Source organism: Dromiciops gliroides, chromosome 2 (assembly GCF_019393635.1).
Source record: "Dromiciops gliroides isolate mDroGli1 chromosome 2, mDroGli1.pri, whole genome shotgun sequence".
In the NCBI taxonomy this organism is placed as follows: Eukaryota; Metazoa; Chordata; class Mammalia; order Microbiotheria; family Microbiotheriidae; genus Dromiciops; species Dromiciops gliroides.
This window is the reverse complement of record NC_057862.1, coordinates 657,198,665-657,216,006: the sequence shown is the minus strand read 5'-3', so window position 1 is coordinate 657,216,006 and position 17,342 is coordinate 657,198,665. Positions and strand designations below refer to the sequence as shown.

The 17,342-nt window shown below is 50.4% G+C and overlaps 1 protein-coding gene across 7 annotated transcripts in view; it reads left to right on the top strand.

Moving 5' to 3' along the window:
• MTSS2 (MTSS I-BAR domain containing 2) overlaps nucleotides 1-17,342 on the top strand; it is a 40,949-nt gene that overhangs the window by 15,100 nt on the left and 8,507 nt on the right. The window contains exons 4-12 of one of the 7 annotated variants that reach the window (XM_043983108.1): nucleotides 6,042-6,126; nucleotides 6,353-6,444; nucleotides 6,580-6,654; nucleotides 7,311-7,319; nucleotides 9,047-9,204; nucleotides 11,312-11,419; nucleotides 12,798-12,895; nucleotides 14,581-14,791; nucleotides 16,751-16,825. In XM_043983108.1, the coding sequence (XP_043839043.1) occupies nucleotides 6,042-6,126; nucleotides 6,353-6,444; nucleotides 6,580-6,654; nucleotides 7,311-7,319; nucleotides 9,047-9,204; nucleotides 11,312-11,419; nucleotides 12,798-12,895; nucleotides 14,581-14,791; nucleotides 16,751-16,825 (911 nt within the window). The remainder of the gene's footprint in view (nucleotides 1-6,041; nucleotides 6,127-6,352; nucleotides 6,445-6,579; nucleotides 6,655-7,310; nucleotides 7,320-9,046; nucleotides 9,205-11,311; nucleotides 11,420-12,797; nucleotides 12,896-14,580; nucleotides 14,792-16,750; nucleotides 16,826-17,342) is intronic. The other 6 variants (XM_043983101.1, XM_043983106.1, XM_043983103.1 and 3 more) reach the window with 6 other exon arrangements.

Here is a 17,342-nt window from a genome sequence, read left to right as displayed (position 1 = left end):
CACAGTGAATTGTAACCAATAGCATCAGGAAGTCCATGTTCAAAGGCCATTGAACAATCTCTTCAGACTAAGGTGATCAGAGGCGGCATTGAAGACTGGATAAGCCGGAAGTTGGACCGGCCCTTTCTCTCTGTACCTCAGTAGCTTCCCAGAGGATTGGTGCCACCTTGGCACCGCCTCATCCAGTAAGTATTAAGCACCTACTATGTGCCAGGCTCTCGGGGTACAGAACCAAAAATGAAACAGACCTGGACCTCAAGAAGCTTCCTTCTACTGAGAGGAAGCAACCGGCATGGGTGTGGCCAAATAAAAATGAATGCAGAGGGGCAGCTAAGTGGCACAGCGGATAGAGCACCGGCCCTGGAGTCAGGAGGACCTGAGTTCAAATCCGGCCTCAGACACTTAACACTTACTGACTGTGTGACCCTGGGCAAGTCACTTAACCCCCATTGCCTCACACACATACACAAAAATGAATGCAGTGTTAACCTCCAGGAAGGCGGTCGTACTGACTGAGGGGAATGTAGGAGCTGGCCTTTGAGCTGGGCCTTCTAAGAGATAGAGTGGAGGGGGGCATCAAAGGCATGGGGCACAGTCTTTGAAAAAGTATGGAGTTGGGAGACAGAGTCTTGGATAAGGGACAGTTTGGCTAGAATGTAGGACACGTGAAGGGGAGTGACATGTAAGGGAGCCCCATTGAGGCACTGGGTGGTTGGTCAAGGATGAGCAAACACTGCCCCCCCGAAAAGAGAAAGCTTATGGGCTTGGCACATGGGCGTCCCTGATGGAGCTGGATGGATAACACTCGAGATGAGGGATGACAGCCTTGGCTTTGAACAGGGTGGGAAACCACTAGGGATAGTCGGCTGAACATGGTGTTCCCACCCCACCTCAGTCTGCCCGCTTCTCCCATCCATGCCCTGACTCTGGGACAGTAAGCTCATTATGCCCCTAGGTCTGAGACACAGAACCCACTCTATAAGGCTGGGCAGAGTTCCGTAGTCTGGCTGGTGGGTGGTGAGGTAGGACATCACCTCCCAGAGTCAGGGAGGTGGTGATGGTGGTGGTGGAGGTGGGTGGGGACCTCCAGGGGGCATGGGGAAACAGCTAGCTGTCGTCAAGGGCCCTGGACTCTCTGAGAGGATACTAGTCAACAGCCAACAAGCATTTATTAAGTGCTTACCAAAGGCAAAAATACTTGAGTCGGACATTAGGTTCGTCCCACTGTGAGAAGAGACAGAAAGGGACCCTTGAAGTCCCAACGTCATCATCCTCTGCAGAAAAGAATTCTGCCTCTTTGGGGCAGAGACAGCAGGAAGGGCGATGGCTGATCTGACCAACATAAGCCCCGCACGGCACAGGTGCTAAAGATCGGTGCCCACTTGAACAAGAGCTCCCATCAGTAAAGGACCTAAAGCAAAACTAGCCTGGACAAGTTACTCCCTTTCCCACCCTGGTGACCCCTGGCTCCCTATTAGGTTGGCATAGCAAATAGAAGGGATAGGTATACACCATGTCTGAACCCCGTGGCCTCTTTTGGAACCTCTAAAGGAGGCTGATGATCTAGAGAGAGGTTTGAGGAGGGGTTGGAAGGAACAGTCCTGCCCACAGACACACGAGCCCATCATTTCTCCCCTTGATTCCTCTCGAGTGGCAGTGGACAGAGGAATCTGGGCCCAGCTGAGGAGAATCACAGTTTCAAAGTTGCAAGGTGGTGATGGATGGAGCGTTGGACTTGGAACTCATGAAGACCTGGGTTCAAATCCTGCCTCAGATACTGTGATTCCGGGCAAGCCACTTAACATTTCTGGGCCTGTTTCCTCAGACATAAAAAAAAGGAGACTGGATCTGGTGACCTGTGAGATCCTTTCTAGCTCTAAATTATAGTCTATGACCTCAGAATCCCCAGTAAAAATACCCAACAACTAATCCAAGCCTCTACCCAGAGACCTCTAAGGAGGAAGAAGCCACCACCTCCACGGTCTGCCCGTCTACCATCCCACTTTGGGACAACTCTAAGAGTTAGGAAACTTTTCCTGACATCAGGATGAAATTGGCTCCTTCGAAACCTTCTTCCACTGCTCCTGCTTCTACCCTCTATACCAAACAGCACAAACCTAGCCCCACTTCCACATGTAGGCCCTACAAATACTTGAACACAATGACCACCCACATTCCTCCTAAGCCTTGGGCTTGGAAAAAGAGGTAGCCCTGGGCACCAGAACCAGAGAGAGATCTCTGTGTTCATAAGCACCCAGCTCCAGGTAGTTTGGGGGTGGGGGCTTGTAAGGTGGAGAGTAGACTAAGTAGAAAATTGGTGCCTATACCCAAGACCTGGGTAATGACCATGGCTAGTCCAAATAGGCAGGAAGGGGGGCAGCTAGATGGCGCAGTGGATAGAGCACCGGGCCCTGGAGTCAGGAGTACCTGAGTTCAAATCCGGCCTCAGACACTTAACACTTACTAGCTGTGTGACCCTGGGCAAGTCACTTAACCCCAATTGCCTCACTAAAAAAAAAAAAGAAAGAAAGAAAAGGAAGAACAAATAGGCAGGAGGTTGGTATAGCTCCATCTTGGATTATTCCAGATTCTGCCTCTGGTCCCTTTTTGCTTCTCATGGTGTGAGGGCTCAACTATATTCTCTTTTTAATTTAAAAAAAGAATTAACATAATCATAGTATTTATAAAGTACTTTAAAGTTTGTAGTGCATTTTACAAATATTATCTCATTTGATCTTCAAAGCAACCCTGGGAGGTGGGTGCTATTAGTATTCCCATTTTACAATGAGAAAACTGAGGCTGAGAGAGACTGAGTGACTTGTCAGGGGTCACCCAGATATTAAGGATGTGAGGCTGGATTTGAACTCAAGTCTTCCTGACTCCAGGTCTGGAACCCTATCCACCACACTGCCTAGCTGCCTCATTTGTTTTCTTTCCCCCTTACTTCCTAAGAACAAGAAAAAGATTGGTTGTTGTCCTTCAGACCAAAATAGAAACTCCCATAATAAATATACATAGTAATAAATAAATAAATAGGAATTAGTTAATTAATTAGTTTGTTAATATACATACTCAAGCCAAGCAAATTCCCACATCGATCCTGACCAAAAATGTTGCGTCTCATCCTACATACTGAGTGCATCCTCTCTCCTTGAGGAGGGGAGTATCAGGCCTCTGGGACCATGGCTGGCCATTGCATCAAACAGAATTCTCAGGTTGTTCAAAGTCGTTTGTCTTCACAGCATTATTAATTTAAAAAAAAATTTTTTTGCGAGGCAATGAGGGTTAAGTGACTTGCCCAAGGTCACACAGCTAGTAAGTGTCAAGTGTCTGAGGTTGGATTTGAACTCAGGTCCTCCTGAATCCAGGGCTGGTGCTCTATCTACTGTGCCACCTAGCTGCTCCCTCTTCACAGCATTATTGCTGTGGCATAAATTGTGCACCTGCTTCTTGCTTTCCTCTGCATCCGTTCATACAAGTCTTCCCAGGTTTCTCTAAAACCATCCCCTTCATTGTTTCCTACGGCACAACAATATCCCATCCTGTCCCTGCCTCATCGCTTGTTTGACCGCTCCTCAATAGAGGAGCTCCCTGTAAGTCTCTGGTTAAAAAAACATTCTCTCTATCCTCTCGTGGTGTTCCCCTGGGGTGCCATTTGGAGTTCTCCCCAAACGCTGATCAGCCCCACAATAGGAGGAATTCTGGGGATGGTTCCTTGACGGGCAGTTCAGGAATGGCTGGAATGCCATTTTATCCTTGGCCAACCTATAGCCTTGGAGCCCATGGCAGTGGCAAAGATAGATCAGTATTTCCCAAGACTGGATGCTAGCTTCCCTAAAGGGAGGGAGGCAGCCCCCTGGCATGTGGCAACATGGGTAAACCAGCGGCCCTTCCCACCATGCCCTGGGTAGAGGTAAGGAGTGGTAAAGGGGAATGCCAGCTGTCCAGGCCATGTTACCCAGAGTGGAACCTGCCCCTGGGACCTCTGCCCATCTTTCTTGGAAGCTTGGAGCTTCCAGAGATGTTAGGAATGTGCTCCTAGTCAAGCCCTTGTGGGCAGCTGGCATCCCAGATCCCAACCCCTGGATGCAGTGTCCATTTTCATGCAGGCATCTGGTATTATTTATTCCATTCCACTGAGTTCAGCAAATATTTATTAAGCATCTTCTGTGTGCAGAGCCATGGGCTCAGAGCTGAGGGAGATAGAGAGTATAAAAAATGCTTTAGTCCATTCTTTTTCAGAGTTTACTATTAATAACACCAAGAATTTAGAGCTTTAACATTTACAAAGCTCTTTACAAACATGATCTCATTTGATCCAACCCTGGTGGAAGATGGGTTGGGGATGGCGGTAGGTCCTTTTATTATCCCCATTTAACAGATGAGAAAACTGCAACTGAGAGAGGATAAGTGATTTGCTCAGGGTCACACAGCCAGTCAGAAAGGCAGGATTCACAGTTGAGTCTTCCTACACTATGTCACCAGGGGAGTATTTGCAAGGCACTATGTTTAGTGTTGAGGGCAGGGAATGGCATACAGAGGAGTATCAATACATTGTCCTTGCCCTCCCAGGGCTTAGAAGTTCATTAGGGAAGTAGGATATGTGATAAAAGGCAGAGACACACAGAATTCAGAACAAAGGGCATAAGTTCCACACAATAACTCTGTGCCCTCCGAAACTCACTCTCCATCTCTATGCCTCAGTTTCCTCCTTTATAAAAATGAGGAGGTTAGACTAGATCATCTCTAGGGTCCCTTCCAAGGGGCAGATAAGAGCACCTGCCCTGGAGTCAAGAAGACCTGAGTTCAAATCTCACCTCAGACACTTCTTCGCTGTATGACCCTGGGCAAGTCACTTAACCCCAATTGCCTTAAACATCCGGGGCCATATCCAGTCATCCTAATGTATATCTCACCACTGGTTCAAATGGCTCTGGAGAAAACAGTGAAGTTGGTGACCTTGCACAGCTCTCCCTCACTTAAATCCAATTCAGTGGGGCAGCTAGGTGGTGCAGTGGATAGAGCACTGGCCCTGGATTCAGGAGGACCTGAGTTCAAATCTGGCCTCAGACACTTGACCTTTACTAGCTGTGTGACCCTGGGAAAGTCACTTAACCCCAATTACCTCACCAAAAAAAAAAAAACAATTCACTGCTAGTCATGACATCCCCCCAATGAAGGACAAACAACAACAGGGTCCCTTCTGGCTTTAAATCACCTGATGCTATGATACAGACAAGAGCTCCAGTGGTGGTTCTTAAACTGGACCTTGAATGGAGGTGATTTGACTGGATAAGGAAGCAAGGGCATTCTCAACATTTACAATGATCAGAGTAATGGAGATGAGTGTGAGCACAGCTACAGGCAGAGGGTCACCCGTTTCACAACCACTGGGATAACAGGTGACCTTGCAGACGTCTCCAGACTTCGTGGGACTGGAACTGGTGAGGCTAAAGGAGTGCAGGGGGAGTCAGGAGAGTTCAGCTTCCAAGCTGGCTTATTTGGTAACCTTGGACAAGTGATCCCCTCGGGGTCTCTCTTTATAAAAACGGGGTAGGACTGTGTAGCTCCTTCCTATAAGATGTCTTACCAGCTTTTACATTCTGTGCACCTGGAAATCCTTAAGTACTACTATATATGAGATTCAAACAGTGAGCCTTCCCTTTTCCCCTCCCTCATCATCACAGCTCCTCATCCCCAGCTAGGCCTGGGCTGGGCCAGGTGGCCTGCAGAGGCTTGAGGACAACATGGCAGCCTCATGAGGAGCAGACTGGGAAGATATCCAGGGAGGTGGACAGGCAAATAGGGAGGTGGCCAAGTTAAAACAGGAGGGGGCTGACTGGTCCACAATGCTGAGCATTCCTGTGGGCAAACATTGCCCTCTGGTGGCCAGCAGGAGGATTCACCAGAGACTCAGTGTCCTAGGCCGTGGCAGTTGCAACCCAGCTTTCCCTCCAACCCCACCCTCCTTGAGCATCCCTGGAGAGCCAGAGCAGTCCCATGACAGCCTCTCAGCATGGAGGGGTTTCTTGTTTTTCCAGGGGCCACAAGAGACATTGGCTCAGCCCTCACCCGGATGTGCATGCGTCACCGAAGCATTGAGACCAAGCTTCGGCAGTTTACCAAGTGAGTAGGATTGGTGGGGGCCGAGGCCAGGGCTGGGACCCACACCAAGCCTGGGGAAGCTTCTTCACCCATGATTCTTCCAAATTTTATGGGGCAGGGACATAACCTCTCCCTCACAACTAACATGGTTCATCCCTAAAACCCCTCCCTTGCCTCAAAGGGGTGATGCCACCTGGTCGCAGCCATTGGGAAATTTGCATTTCTAATCTGCCTCTGGCCCTTGCAGTGCCCTGTTGGAAAGCCTCATCAACCCCCTGCAAGAGAGGATTGAGGACTGGAAAAAAACCGCCAACCAGCTAGACAAGGACCACGCAAAAGGTGCTTAGGAAGGGAGGGAAGAGGAGGGAGAGGGGTCACGGCAGGTGAGGGTGCCAGGAGGGTTTGGTTACTGGGTCCGTGTCTCTGTGGCCCCCGTGGTGTGGCTCTTGTTTTTATTCCTCTCTTCCCATTTAGAATACAAACGAGCTCGCCATGAGATCAAGAAGAAATCATCAGATACACTCAAGCTACAGAAGAAAGCCCGAAAAGGTAGGCCCTCCCCAGCCCTCAGGAAAGTGTGCTAGTTACAGACACTGGGAGGGACGTGTGGATGGTATATGTCTGCTGATCTGTGTAGCCGAAAGTCCAAGGGTGAGCACGGTCCCCTCCGTCCCCAGCGGGGGAGGCGGCACCAGGGTTTGTTGGTGTGGGACAGCAGGCAGCCCCTATGGGAGCCGTCACATCTTCTGGCTTTCTGCCAGGTCAGCTCCCGATGCTTTTCATTGTTCCAAGGAGACAGGCCAAAGAGGTGGACCCCTGGTCTGTTGCAGAGCCAGCTCACCGGGGTTCATCCTGGCTGGCATCCTAGGGAGGGCATCTCACATTGACTTTAGGGAAGCTTCAGGGTGATAGGGCTCTAACATTGCCCCCAACACACACACACACACACACACACACACACAAACACATAACTGGACTCTAGCCCCTCTAGAAACTGCCCACCTCATCTTTGAGCCCCCTCCCAGCTCACAAAGGGAATTGTCAAGAGGGAGCCCAGGGAGGGTCAAGGGGTCCCACTGACCTTCCCTCAAAATGAGAGAAATAGCTCTCTGTCCATCAGCTGTCTTTCACACATTCTCTCTTTCTCTCTGTCTCTCTCTTTCTCTCTTCTCTTCTTTCTCCTCCCTCCCACATCCTTCCTGTAGAGCTACTTGGTAAGTCAAACGTCGCCGCTGCCGTCTGTTCCAGCTGGCCTCCCTGGCCCTACCTCAGGCTCTCCTCTCCCAGCCCTTCGCCCCGCTTTAATGTCTGTGTTGCATTTCTCTGTCTCATATTACTCCAAGGGGGATTGGAATGAACCTTTCCGGACCACAGTATCAGGGCAGCTGGGTCATCTCGGAGACATGGGGGTGTCCTGTCAGTCTCTTCTATCTGGTTACAAGTGCTCCCTTCTCTGACGTCCCAGTGGGTTTGATCTCTGGTATCTGTTACTGCTCCCCACCATTCCCCAGGAGAATCTGAAGGGAGAGGGGTGTGATCCCATCTTCCCATCGGCCCATGTGAGGCAGAATGGTACCAACCCAGCCTACTGCCATCTGGAAATTGGCAAAAGAAGCCACTGAGGGACCTGAACTCAGCTCTGATCTGGCCATAAGTCAGGGATTGTCCCCTCCCTGCTGTGGCAGGCTGCCCCATAGCCAATGACATGGGGTTCATGACACGTCTCCCTCCCCCTGCTAACACCCTCTCTCCCTTTCCGCTCTATCTCATCTTCTGTCCTTCATATACACTCGCTTTACCTCATTCTCTTGTTTTCTTTCTTTCTTTCCCTCTCTTGCCACATTGTTCCTGGGGGAGGCAGTCATCTGGGGGGAGCCCTGGGGCGAATGCTGAGACCAGTTTGTATGGGCTTGGGCCAGCCCCCTCCTGAGACCCCACTCTCTCCATCAGGAGCTAAGGGAGCAGGGCAGTTCAAGTCTTTGGATTGTTTTTTGTCCCTTGACGCCCAGGAGGGCTGAAAAGGGAGGAGGTGCCCCCTCCTCATAGCGTAGCCCTGAGGCCATCATCTATCTCCTGGCTTTTCCCACAGTATGTCACCAGAATGGGGAAACATTTCCCAATCTGTTCTTAGAGCCCACAAAGCCCACAGCCATGTGCTTTGGACCAGCCCCGGGCTCAGCATTTGCCTCATCCCATCCTCATCTGCCCGCTCCAACTGCATTCTGGGAAACTGTCCCGTGGCCGCCTCTCTCCCGCTCTTCTCGGTGGAGCCGCCCAGGGGGGATGGAGGGTGAAAGGCTATGCCCAATTCCCATTCTTGGGACCTGAATCAGGCAAGGCCCTGGGCCTCTGGCCACCCTTCCCTCCGCCACGGCGCAGCAGTTCCCAGCGTGCATCGCTTCTGTTTTCAGCTGAGTGGGGGAGCCACGTGTGTGCTTGGGTCTTGCTGCCTCTGCAGGGCATCCCTGGCCTGTGCTCACACACATGACCTTCCCCCTCTCCCTGAGGCCCCGGGTGGCTTTGCGGCTTTGGCTTTGGGCATCCTCTGTATTCGTGTGTTTTTGTGTGCCTTCTCTGCCCTTCCTATCCGGGACGAGCTCTCCATGCCCGCCCCTGCTGCATGGGCCGCTGCCCTAGATCGAGACCCCTATAAGTCCCCGAGCTCCTCCCATCATGGGGGGGGGGGTCGTGCTTTCCCTCCAGCCTCCACCCCTCCCCCGATGGAAGGCCCCACCCCCCACCCCCCCACTGCAAGAAGAAGCTTTGCCTTGCCGGTCAGGATGGGTACTCTGTCCTCTCCCTCACTTGGGAGGAGTGAGAAGGCTGGGTAAAGGGGAGGCATCTCTGCGGCCGGGCCTTCTCCCAGAGGGGAGCCAGGCTTGGCCCGCTTGGGGAGGAGGGGCGGCCCCCCCATCTGGGCATCTCCTCCTGTCCCCCACAGGGAAAGGGGACCTGCAACCCCAGCTGGACAACGCCCTTCAGGATGTGAATGACATGTACCTGCTCTTGGAGGAGACAGAGAAACAAGCCGTGCGCCGGGCCCTGATTGAGGAGAGGGGTCGATTCTGCACCTTCATTACCTTCCTACAACCTGTGGTGGTAGGCGCTACTGAGGGGTAGGGGAGGAAGCAGAATCCTGGGAGGGGTGATAAGGACGTGTTCTAAGATCTCTCCCCAAAACCTTCTCCTTAGACGACCTAGAGCGGATAGAGACTCGTTCACTTCGTTCTCTGCTTTAGTTGTAGAATGGTGGGATCTGTGGAACTGAACATTCCAGTCAAATGTAGACTTCTGACTTGGACCATTCCCTTCCTGTGTCTCTCCAGGACTGAGCATGGGGCCTAGCCCAAACATAGGAAGGGGTAGATAAATGCTTGTTGAATAGAGAGCTGCCTTGTAGGGCACACCCCAGATGACTCTTTTCTGAAGGATTCGAATACATCACATGTCAGATGCCCATTGCCAGCTCCTGTTCCTTGAGTGGTTCAGGAGGCATTTCAGGATTATAGGAGTTCTTGATCTTTTCTGTGGCATGGACGCCTTTGACAAGAGACTGAGGAAGCCCATGGACTCCGTCTCAGAATCATGTTTTTAAATGCATAAAATAAAATGTGTGGGATTACAAAAGAAACCAATTAAGAGTAAAAGGCTGGGGCAGCTAGGTGGCACAGTGGATAAAGCACTGGCCTTGGATTCAGGAGGACCTGAGTTCAAATCCAGCCTCAGACACTTGACTCTTAACTAGCTGTGTGACCCTGGACAAGTCACTTAACCCTCATTGCCCTGCCCCCCCCCAAATAGTGAAAGGCAGTTACTGAACCTTTTTTTTTTTTTTTTTTACAAAAACAAGTTCATGCCATATTATTTCTTTTGTTTTGGGTGCTGTTGTTTTTTTTTTTTCTATTTTGAGGTTTTGCATCACTGCTCTGATTCTTTCTCTTGTAACAGGATTAATGCAGAAATAGGATTAATGTTATTATGTGTATATATATATATATGTGTGTGTGTGTATATATATATATATGTATATGTATAGAGATATATAGATATAACCTATATCAGATTACCTGCTGTCTAGGGGAGGGGGGAGGGAGGGGAGGGAGGGAGAAAAATCTGAAATTGTAAAGCATGTATAAACAAAAGTTGAGAACTATCTTTACATGTAACGGAAAAAATAAAATACCTCATACATTTAAAAAACAAACAAACAAACAAAAAAAAGTTCATGGGACTCCCCCCCTCCCAGGCTAAGAACCTCTTTTGTAGGGCCTTGGGGGTTCTTGTTCCAGACGTTGATGTAATGCTGTCCAGAGCTGCCAATGAAAGTCCGACTCTTTGAGCCTTCTGGTTGTTTGGGTTCATGGCAGGCCAGCGTGGCATAGTGAAGGGAGAGCTGGCCTTAGAGACCAGAAGACCTGAATCCAAGCTTAGCTGCTCGATGCCTTAGATATGGATTGGAAGACCAGTAACTGGTCAATGTTAGTTGAAGGCTCTCCCTCACCCAGAGTTCCCTCATCAGAAATTCCCTGCGCCAATGAAATCACAAGTCCGATCCCAAACAAAATGAAGCATTCATTCTGTCTCCTTCTTGACTATATGTACCCACCCACAATATAAAGGAAATGGGAGGCTCTGCATGCCCAGCCTGTTTTGCTCACATGTAAAATAGAGAATTATTGTCCATCTTACTCTTATCTGTCATGAAGGTGACTGTGGTTGAGTCCAGTTCTAAAGAATGAGCCAAGAAGCTGCTAGGGTTCATGGGAAACTCATTAGAAGTTAATTCTAGGGGCAGCTAGGTGGCGCAGTGGATAAAGCACCAGCCCTGGATTCAGGAGGACCTGAGTTCAAATCTGGCCTCAGCCACTTGACACTTACTAGCTGTGTGACCCTGGGCAAGTCACTTAACCCCAATTGCCTCACCCCCAAAAAATAAAGAAAGAAAGAAGAAGAAGTTAATTCTAAAGGTGTAGACGCCCAGCCCAGATAAGTCCAGGAGGGAGGGAGAGGAAGCAGGAAGTCAGGCCTCAATACAATCTCCAAACCCTGAACCATGAGGGCATCAGGCTGGACCTAGGAGAGGGGTGCTCTGTCCTCTCTGCACTAGAACACCAGAAGAGGAGGATGAAAGAGAGAGCCCCCTCCCAGGGCAGGTGTGATGATGTTTGCTGACCTTCACCCTTTGACTTCTTTCCTCCCTGCTCAGAATGGAGAGATCACCATGTTGGGGGAGATCACCCACCTGCAAGGCATCATTGATGACCTGGTGGTGCTAACAGCCGAGCCCCATAAGCTGCCCCCAGCCAGCGAGCAGGTGAGGGCTCTTTGGGGAGGGAGGGTTGTGGCCGGTGGCCTGCACATCACTGGGCAGACCCTTGTGCCTGAGGGGGGGGGAGGAAGGAAGGCTAGGAAAAGTGACTGAGGGAGGCCAGAGAAAGCTAAGTATGATATGGGTAAGGAGGAAGAGATGGAATTTACCCAGGGTGGTACTTTTAGCTCCTGCCCAGGGAGACAGGACATAAGCCCATTAAGGAAAGCTTAGGAGCAGTATGATTAGACACCCCCACATGCAAACTTCAAAAGAAACCAGGAGTTCAGAAAAGGTGTGTGTGTGTGTGTGTGTGTGTGTGTGTGTGTGTGTGTGTGTGTGTGCATGCGCACACACACATGCGTATGCACACGTGCATGGCCCTGAGGACAGAGAACAGGGTGAACCAAATCTCCAGGGCCTCGAGGCAGCATGGTGGTATAGAGCACAGGACCTAGAGTTTAGAGAGACCCGAGTTCAAATTTCACCTCTCTGAACCTCAGTTTTCCCATGTGGAAAATGGAACTTCATAACCCTCATCAAACCTACTCCTCTGGGCAGCTGTGAGGATCCAATGTGGGTAAAGTACTTTGTGAGCCTTAAAGCACTTTTATTTCAATATTTTCACATAGTAGAAAAAGAGCTGGCTTTGGAGTCAGGCAGATCTGGGTTATAATTTTGACTGACAAATGCTATCTGTGTGACCCTAGGCAAGTCACTTGACGTCAGTGCTCAAAGTCCCCTCCTAGGGTCCCTGCAAGCCCTTTTAGGAAGTCTGCGGGCTCAAAATTTTTTCATGATACTAAGATATTAAATATCAGTAAATATGACTGACATAAACAAAAGCTCTTTGGAGTCCTCAGTAATTTTTAAGAATGTAAAGGGGTCCTAGGTCAGCTAGGTGGCACAGTGGATAAAGCACTGGCCGTGGATTCAGGAGGACCTGAGTTCAAATCCAGCCTCAGACACTTGACACTTACTAGCTGTGTGACTCTGGGCAAGTCACTTAACCTTCACTGCCCAACCAAAAAAGAGAGAGAGCAAGAAATTGGCACCCAGTCATAGAGAAGGTGCTGGTCTCCATTGGTAGAGGGAGTATTCTCTATGCTAATGAACCATCCTGGGGTTCCTCATGAAGTGGGAACAAGGGAATAGGGAGAAGCAGAGATATTGAGGCGTTCCACAGGGCCCAACCTGTAGCACAAAGGGCTTCCCCACTCCCACTAGCTGCTAGTGGCTGGCTGGATCCCATGGTGAGCTGTCCATGACAGCGTGGCCCAGAAGAGGCTTCCTGATCAGGCTGTGGGAGCTAGGACCTCTGGCTGGACCCGGGTGATGGGGGGGCACTCAGCTCTGGTGACCTCAACTTCTGCCCCTCGTTCAGGTGATCAAGGATCTGAAGGGCTCCGACTACAGCTGGTCATATCAGACTCCTCCATCTTCCCCCAGCAGCTCGGGCTCTCGGAAGTCCAGCATGTGCAGGTAAGTGTGCCTGGCAAAGGGGAACCCTGACCTCGGGCTCCCGGAGGGGCCACAGTGACCCCACTTGGCTTTTCAATCAAAATGTGTCCTAGATCAGTTCACTTAATTTAATTTGAGGCTCCACAGGGTTCCTGGCCATACCAAGGATTCTTAGCCTGAAGTCTGTAAACTTTACAAATATATATACATATATATATATATATATTTAATAGCTGGATTTCAATACAATTGGTTTCCTTTGTCATTCCATCTGTTTTTTGCATTTAAAAACAGTTCTGGGGCAGCTAGATGGCACAGTGGATAAAGCGCCAGTCCTGGATTCAGGAGGACCTGAGTTCAAATGTGGCCTCAAACACTTGACACTTACTAGCTGTGTGACCCTGGGCAAGTCACCTAACCCTCATTGCCCCACAAAAAATAAATACATAAATAAAAATAAAAACAGTTCTGAGAGGAGATCCCTAAGGTTCATCAGACTGCCAAAGGGGTCCATCACACAGAAAAGGTTAAGAATCCCTGGTTTACATGATCAAATTTCATTTTTTCATGTTTAGAAAAAATATGCCTGAATAACACTATAAACGTATATATATATGCATATATACATATATTTTTATAAACATACACACACACACACACACAAAGTTACCAAGGCAATGTGGTCCAGTGCAGAAAACCTCTGGGGAAATCAGGAGAGAACTTGTTTTGAATTCCAGCTCTGATGCTTATTAGTAGTGTGACCTTGGACAAGTCCTTTAACTGTAAATTAAGAGTAACGATACTTGCAATGTCTGCCTCCCAGGACTGCTGTAAGGAAGGCACATTGTTTAGCTTAAAGCACTCTGAAAGTGCTAGTTATTATTACCCCATGTCTGTTATATTATATATAGGGAAACACACATACAGCTATAACCACAACTACATCACGCTTCCTTTCGCCAGTCTTGGCATAGTGGATACAAAGTTTTGCAAAGCACTATCTCACAACAGCCCTGGGAGATAGGTGCTATTCTTATCCCTGTTTTACAGATAAGGAACCTGAGGCAGGCAGAGGTGAAGTGACTTATCCAAGATCACCCAGCTAATCAATGTGAAAGGCAGGATTTGAACTCAGGTCTTTCAGACTCCAAGGGCAGCTCTTTCTCCATTTCACCAGCTGCCTCTGGGACAGAGGACCAGGTTGAGAGTCAGAGGATGAGGGCTTTAGTCCAGGCTTCCACAGACATATCTGGGTAACTCTGGGTGATTCCACTCCTTATCTTCTGTCCCCATTTGAGCTCTCTATCTTTAACACGGTGACCCCCAATCTTTATTGCATTGGGATTGTGGAGGGAACAGAAGGGGCCGGATTGGTCAAACTCGGGCATGGCCTTTGTTGACCCCAGACACAGCGGGCCCTGTAGAGTAAGCCCCCTGGGAGTGACCTGCCCAGCCCTCTCCTGGATTCTCTCCTCCATCTCCTCTGCCCTTGACACTCCGTTCCGTGGCTCAGTTCCTCCTGTGTACGATGCCTGTGTCTCGGAACCTGTTGTCTTACGCTGTCTTTTCCTTCCTTTGCCCCCCCTTTCTCTCCTTCCCACCTTGGACACCCCTTTGCCCCCCCTGACCACTGTTGACACTCTCCCCCTCTTTACTCCCTCCCCACCACGCTTTTTCCTCCCCTTCCCCTGCCACCCCCTCCCCAGCAGTGGTAACAGTACAAAGGGTGGCGCCCCATGGCCTGGCGGCTCCCAAACATACTCACCCAGTTCCACCTATCGCTACCGCAGCCTGGCGCAGCCAGTTAACACCAGTACCCGCCTCTCCAGCGTCTCGTCCCATGACTCTGGCTTCATCTCCCAGGATGCCATGTACTCCAAACCGCCATCACCAATGCCCTCGGACATCACCAGCCAGGTGAGGAGAATGGGTTTGGGAGCGCCCGGGCAGGGATGGGGAAAAGGGGGACATGGGAGGGAGGGGGCAGGACCCTCCAACCTCCCCTTCCCTTAACCCTATTTAGAGAAAGGGATCCCAGTAAAATTCCTGCTCTGCCCATTTAGTGGCTGTGTGGCCCAGGCGCCTTTGACCCCTCTAGAAGTCCTTTAAAATACCCTCTAGGCCGGAGAGTGAAGGGGTTGTTCTAAGGGTCCTTCTGGCTCTGAAATCTCCCCTGGGAAAAGGAGCTAGCCTGGGATGCCATCTCCGAAGGATGCAGGCTCCCCCTGGTGGCCAACGGGATAATTGGTCCCCTAACCTTGGCCACCAAACGCTGATGGATGGCCCTAGAGTCAAAGAAAACTAGGGTCAAGAAAGGCAGCAGATCCAGGTCAGGGGAGAGTTCTGCACCACAGAAAGCAAGAATAAAGCTTCGGAAACAGTCTGGAAGATAGAGGGCAAATGGTAACGAGGGGAAGTAGAAATTAAGCTGACCCAGATTCCTGGAATCCTGAGAGCCAAGGTCTCTGCAGGATGCCTTCTCCAGCCGTGCCCAAGATGGTGGTAGCAGTGATCGCAGCTGGCCCTCCCGTGGGAGGCGGGAGTTCAGGCCCTGCTAAGGAGAGGAGGCAGGCCAAGAGGCAGCCAACCTTTTTCTCCACCCATTGGCCATTGAGGGGGACTTTGAAAAGCCAAAGCTGGAATCAGCCAGACCCTATGGGCACTAGTTTCCTAGGGTAGAACAGGAGACTCTCTGATGATGGTGTCCATCTCCTTGCATGTTCTAGTCCTTGGCTAGGCTGAAATTAACTCTTTGCTGGCACTCTCACTGTCCCTGCCTCAGAATGTGTCGGGATCACTTGGTTTAACCTGGTCAAGTGGGGACAGAGGGAGCAGTTCTGTGTGTTTGTGGAGGAGAAGGGGAATTGTGGACAAAAGACAACGCACTCAACTCTAAGCAGCCCTTGCATACTACCGAAGCTTGACCCAAGGCCCGGCCGAGATTCTGGGGAGACTTTGTCTTCTCCACTTCAGCAGAAGGGCCTATTGTGCCTGTGGGCCCGGCCAGGATGCTTTGAGATGTCCCCAGTGATGGGAGTTCCTATCCCTCACAAGTCTCCCATACCTATAGGCCTCCTGACCAAGAGGAGATGGACCTTAGGATGCATACCTTTTGAGACATGAGTTTTTAGATGTAGTTGCTGATGGAATTTGTTTTGCTTGACTATGTCTCTTAGCAGGATTTGGGGTTGGTTTGGTGTTTTTTTCCTAGTTAAGGAGGGGGGTCCAAGGGACAGAAATCCTTTTTAGTTTAAAAAAAAATCAATAAAGTAAAAGTTACATTTTAAAACAATTGGGGGGGCATCTAGGTGGCGCAGTGGATAGAGCACCATCCCTGGAGTCAGGAGGACCTAAGTTCAAATCTGGTCTCAGACACTTAACACTTACTAGCTGTGTGACCCTGGGCAAGTCACTTAACCCCAATTGCCTCACTTTAAAAAACAAACAAAAAAAAAAAACCAATTAGGGGATGATGGGCAATGTGAAGTGAGGGTAGTCAATGAGAAGGACAAGAGTACCCATCTATGTATTGCGTGGGTGTCCCCTGGAGAGGCTCTGAGCCAGTGAGTTCCATTTGCAGCATATATCAACTGGAACATTAAGTGGGGATGGGTGTCTTCTGGGCTGTGTTCTGTGTGGATAGGGTGCTTGAGCTGGTTTTTTCTCTGTGCCTCTGTGTGTGTGTGTGTGTGTGTGTGTGTGTGTGTATGTGTGTGCATATTCATGTGCGTGTCTCTGCTGCTGCATGCCCTCTCCCTAACCAGGTTTATTCTCTCCTCCTCCCCTCCACTCTGCTCCTCTCTCCTCCGCTCTGCTCTGCTCCTCTCGCTCTCCGCCTGTGTCTGGGGCGGATTGCTCCCGCTGGCCGCGCCACAGAAGTCTTCCAGCTCGGCATCCTCTGAGGCTTCGGAAACCTGCCAATCAGTTAGCGAGTGCAGCTCCCCCACCTCGGTCAGTGTTGCCTCCAAGGATAGGCAGGGCATGGGAAGGGACAGGAAGGGTCTTGAGCACAGGCAGGCCCTATCCTCAAAATGCTGCTCCTGGAGCGGATGCTCCATGAAAACCGAGGAGGTCATCCCTCCTCCCCAAGGACCAGTGGGGGGGGGGGTCTAGTGATCAGGGAGGGGCGCTCCTTAGCCAGGGGGTCCCAGACTACAGTATGGTTCCTGCATGGCATTCCCTCCATCCCTCCCCTCTCACTGCCATTAACCCGTACTCAGGGCCTACCCTGGGCTGTTTGGGGACCACCTGTCCCTCACCCCTCACTCCTGTCCCCTAAGGCCTGTGTCTCAGTCCATTGCTTTGTAGCCACTTCTAGAGAGTACTCCCTTGTTGCCAAGCCTTGGGAGAACTGAAACAGGAGGTGAGAATGAGATAGGGGAATGGACGGGGCTGTGCTGAATCCTAATGAAACCCACGGCCACAGTCCCTCAGTAGCCCGCCCCACTCCAGGCCCGTCCTCTCCACC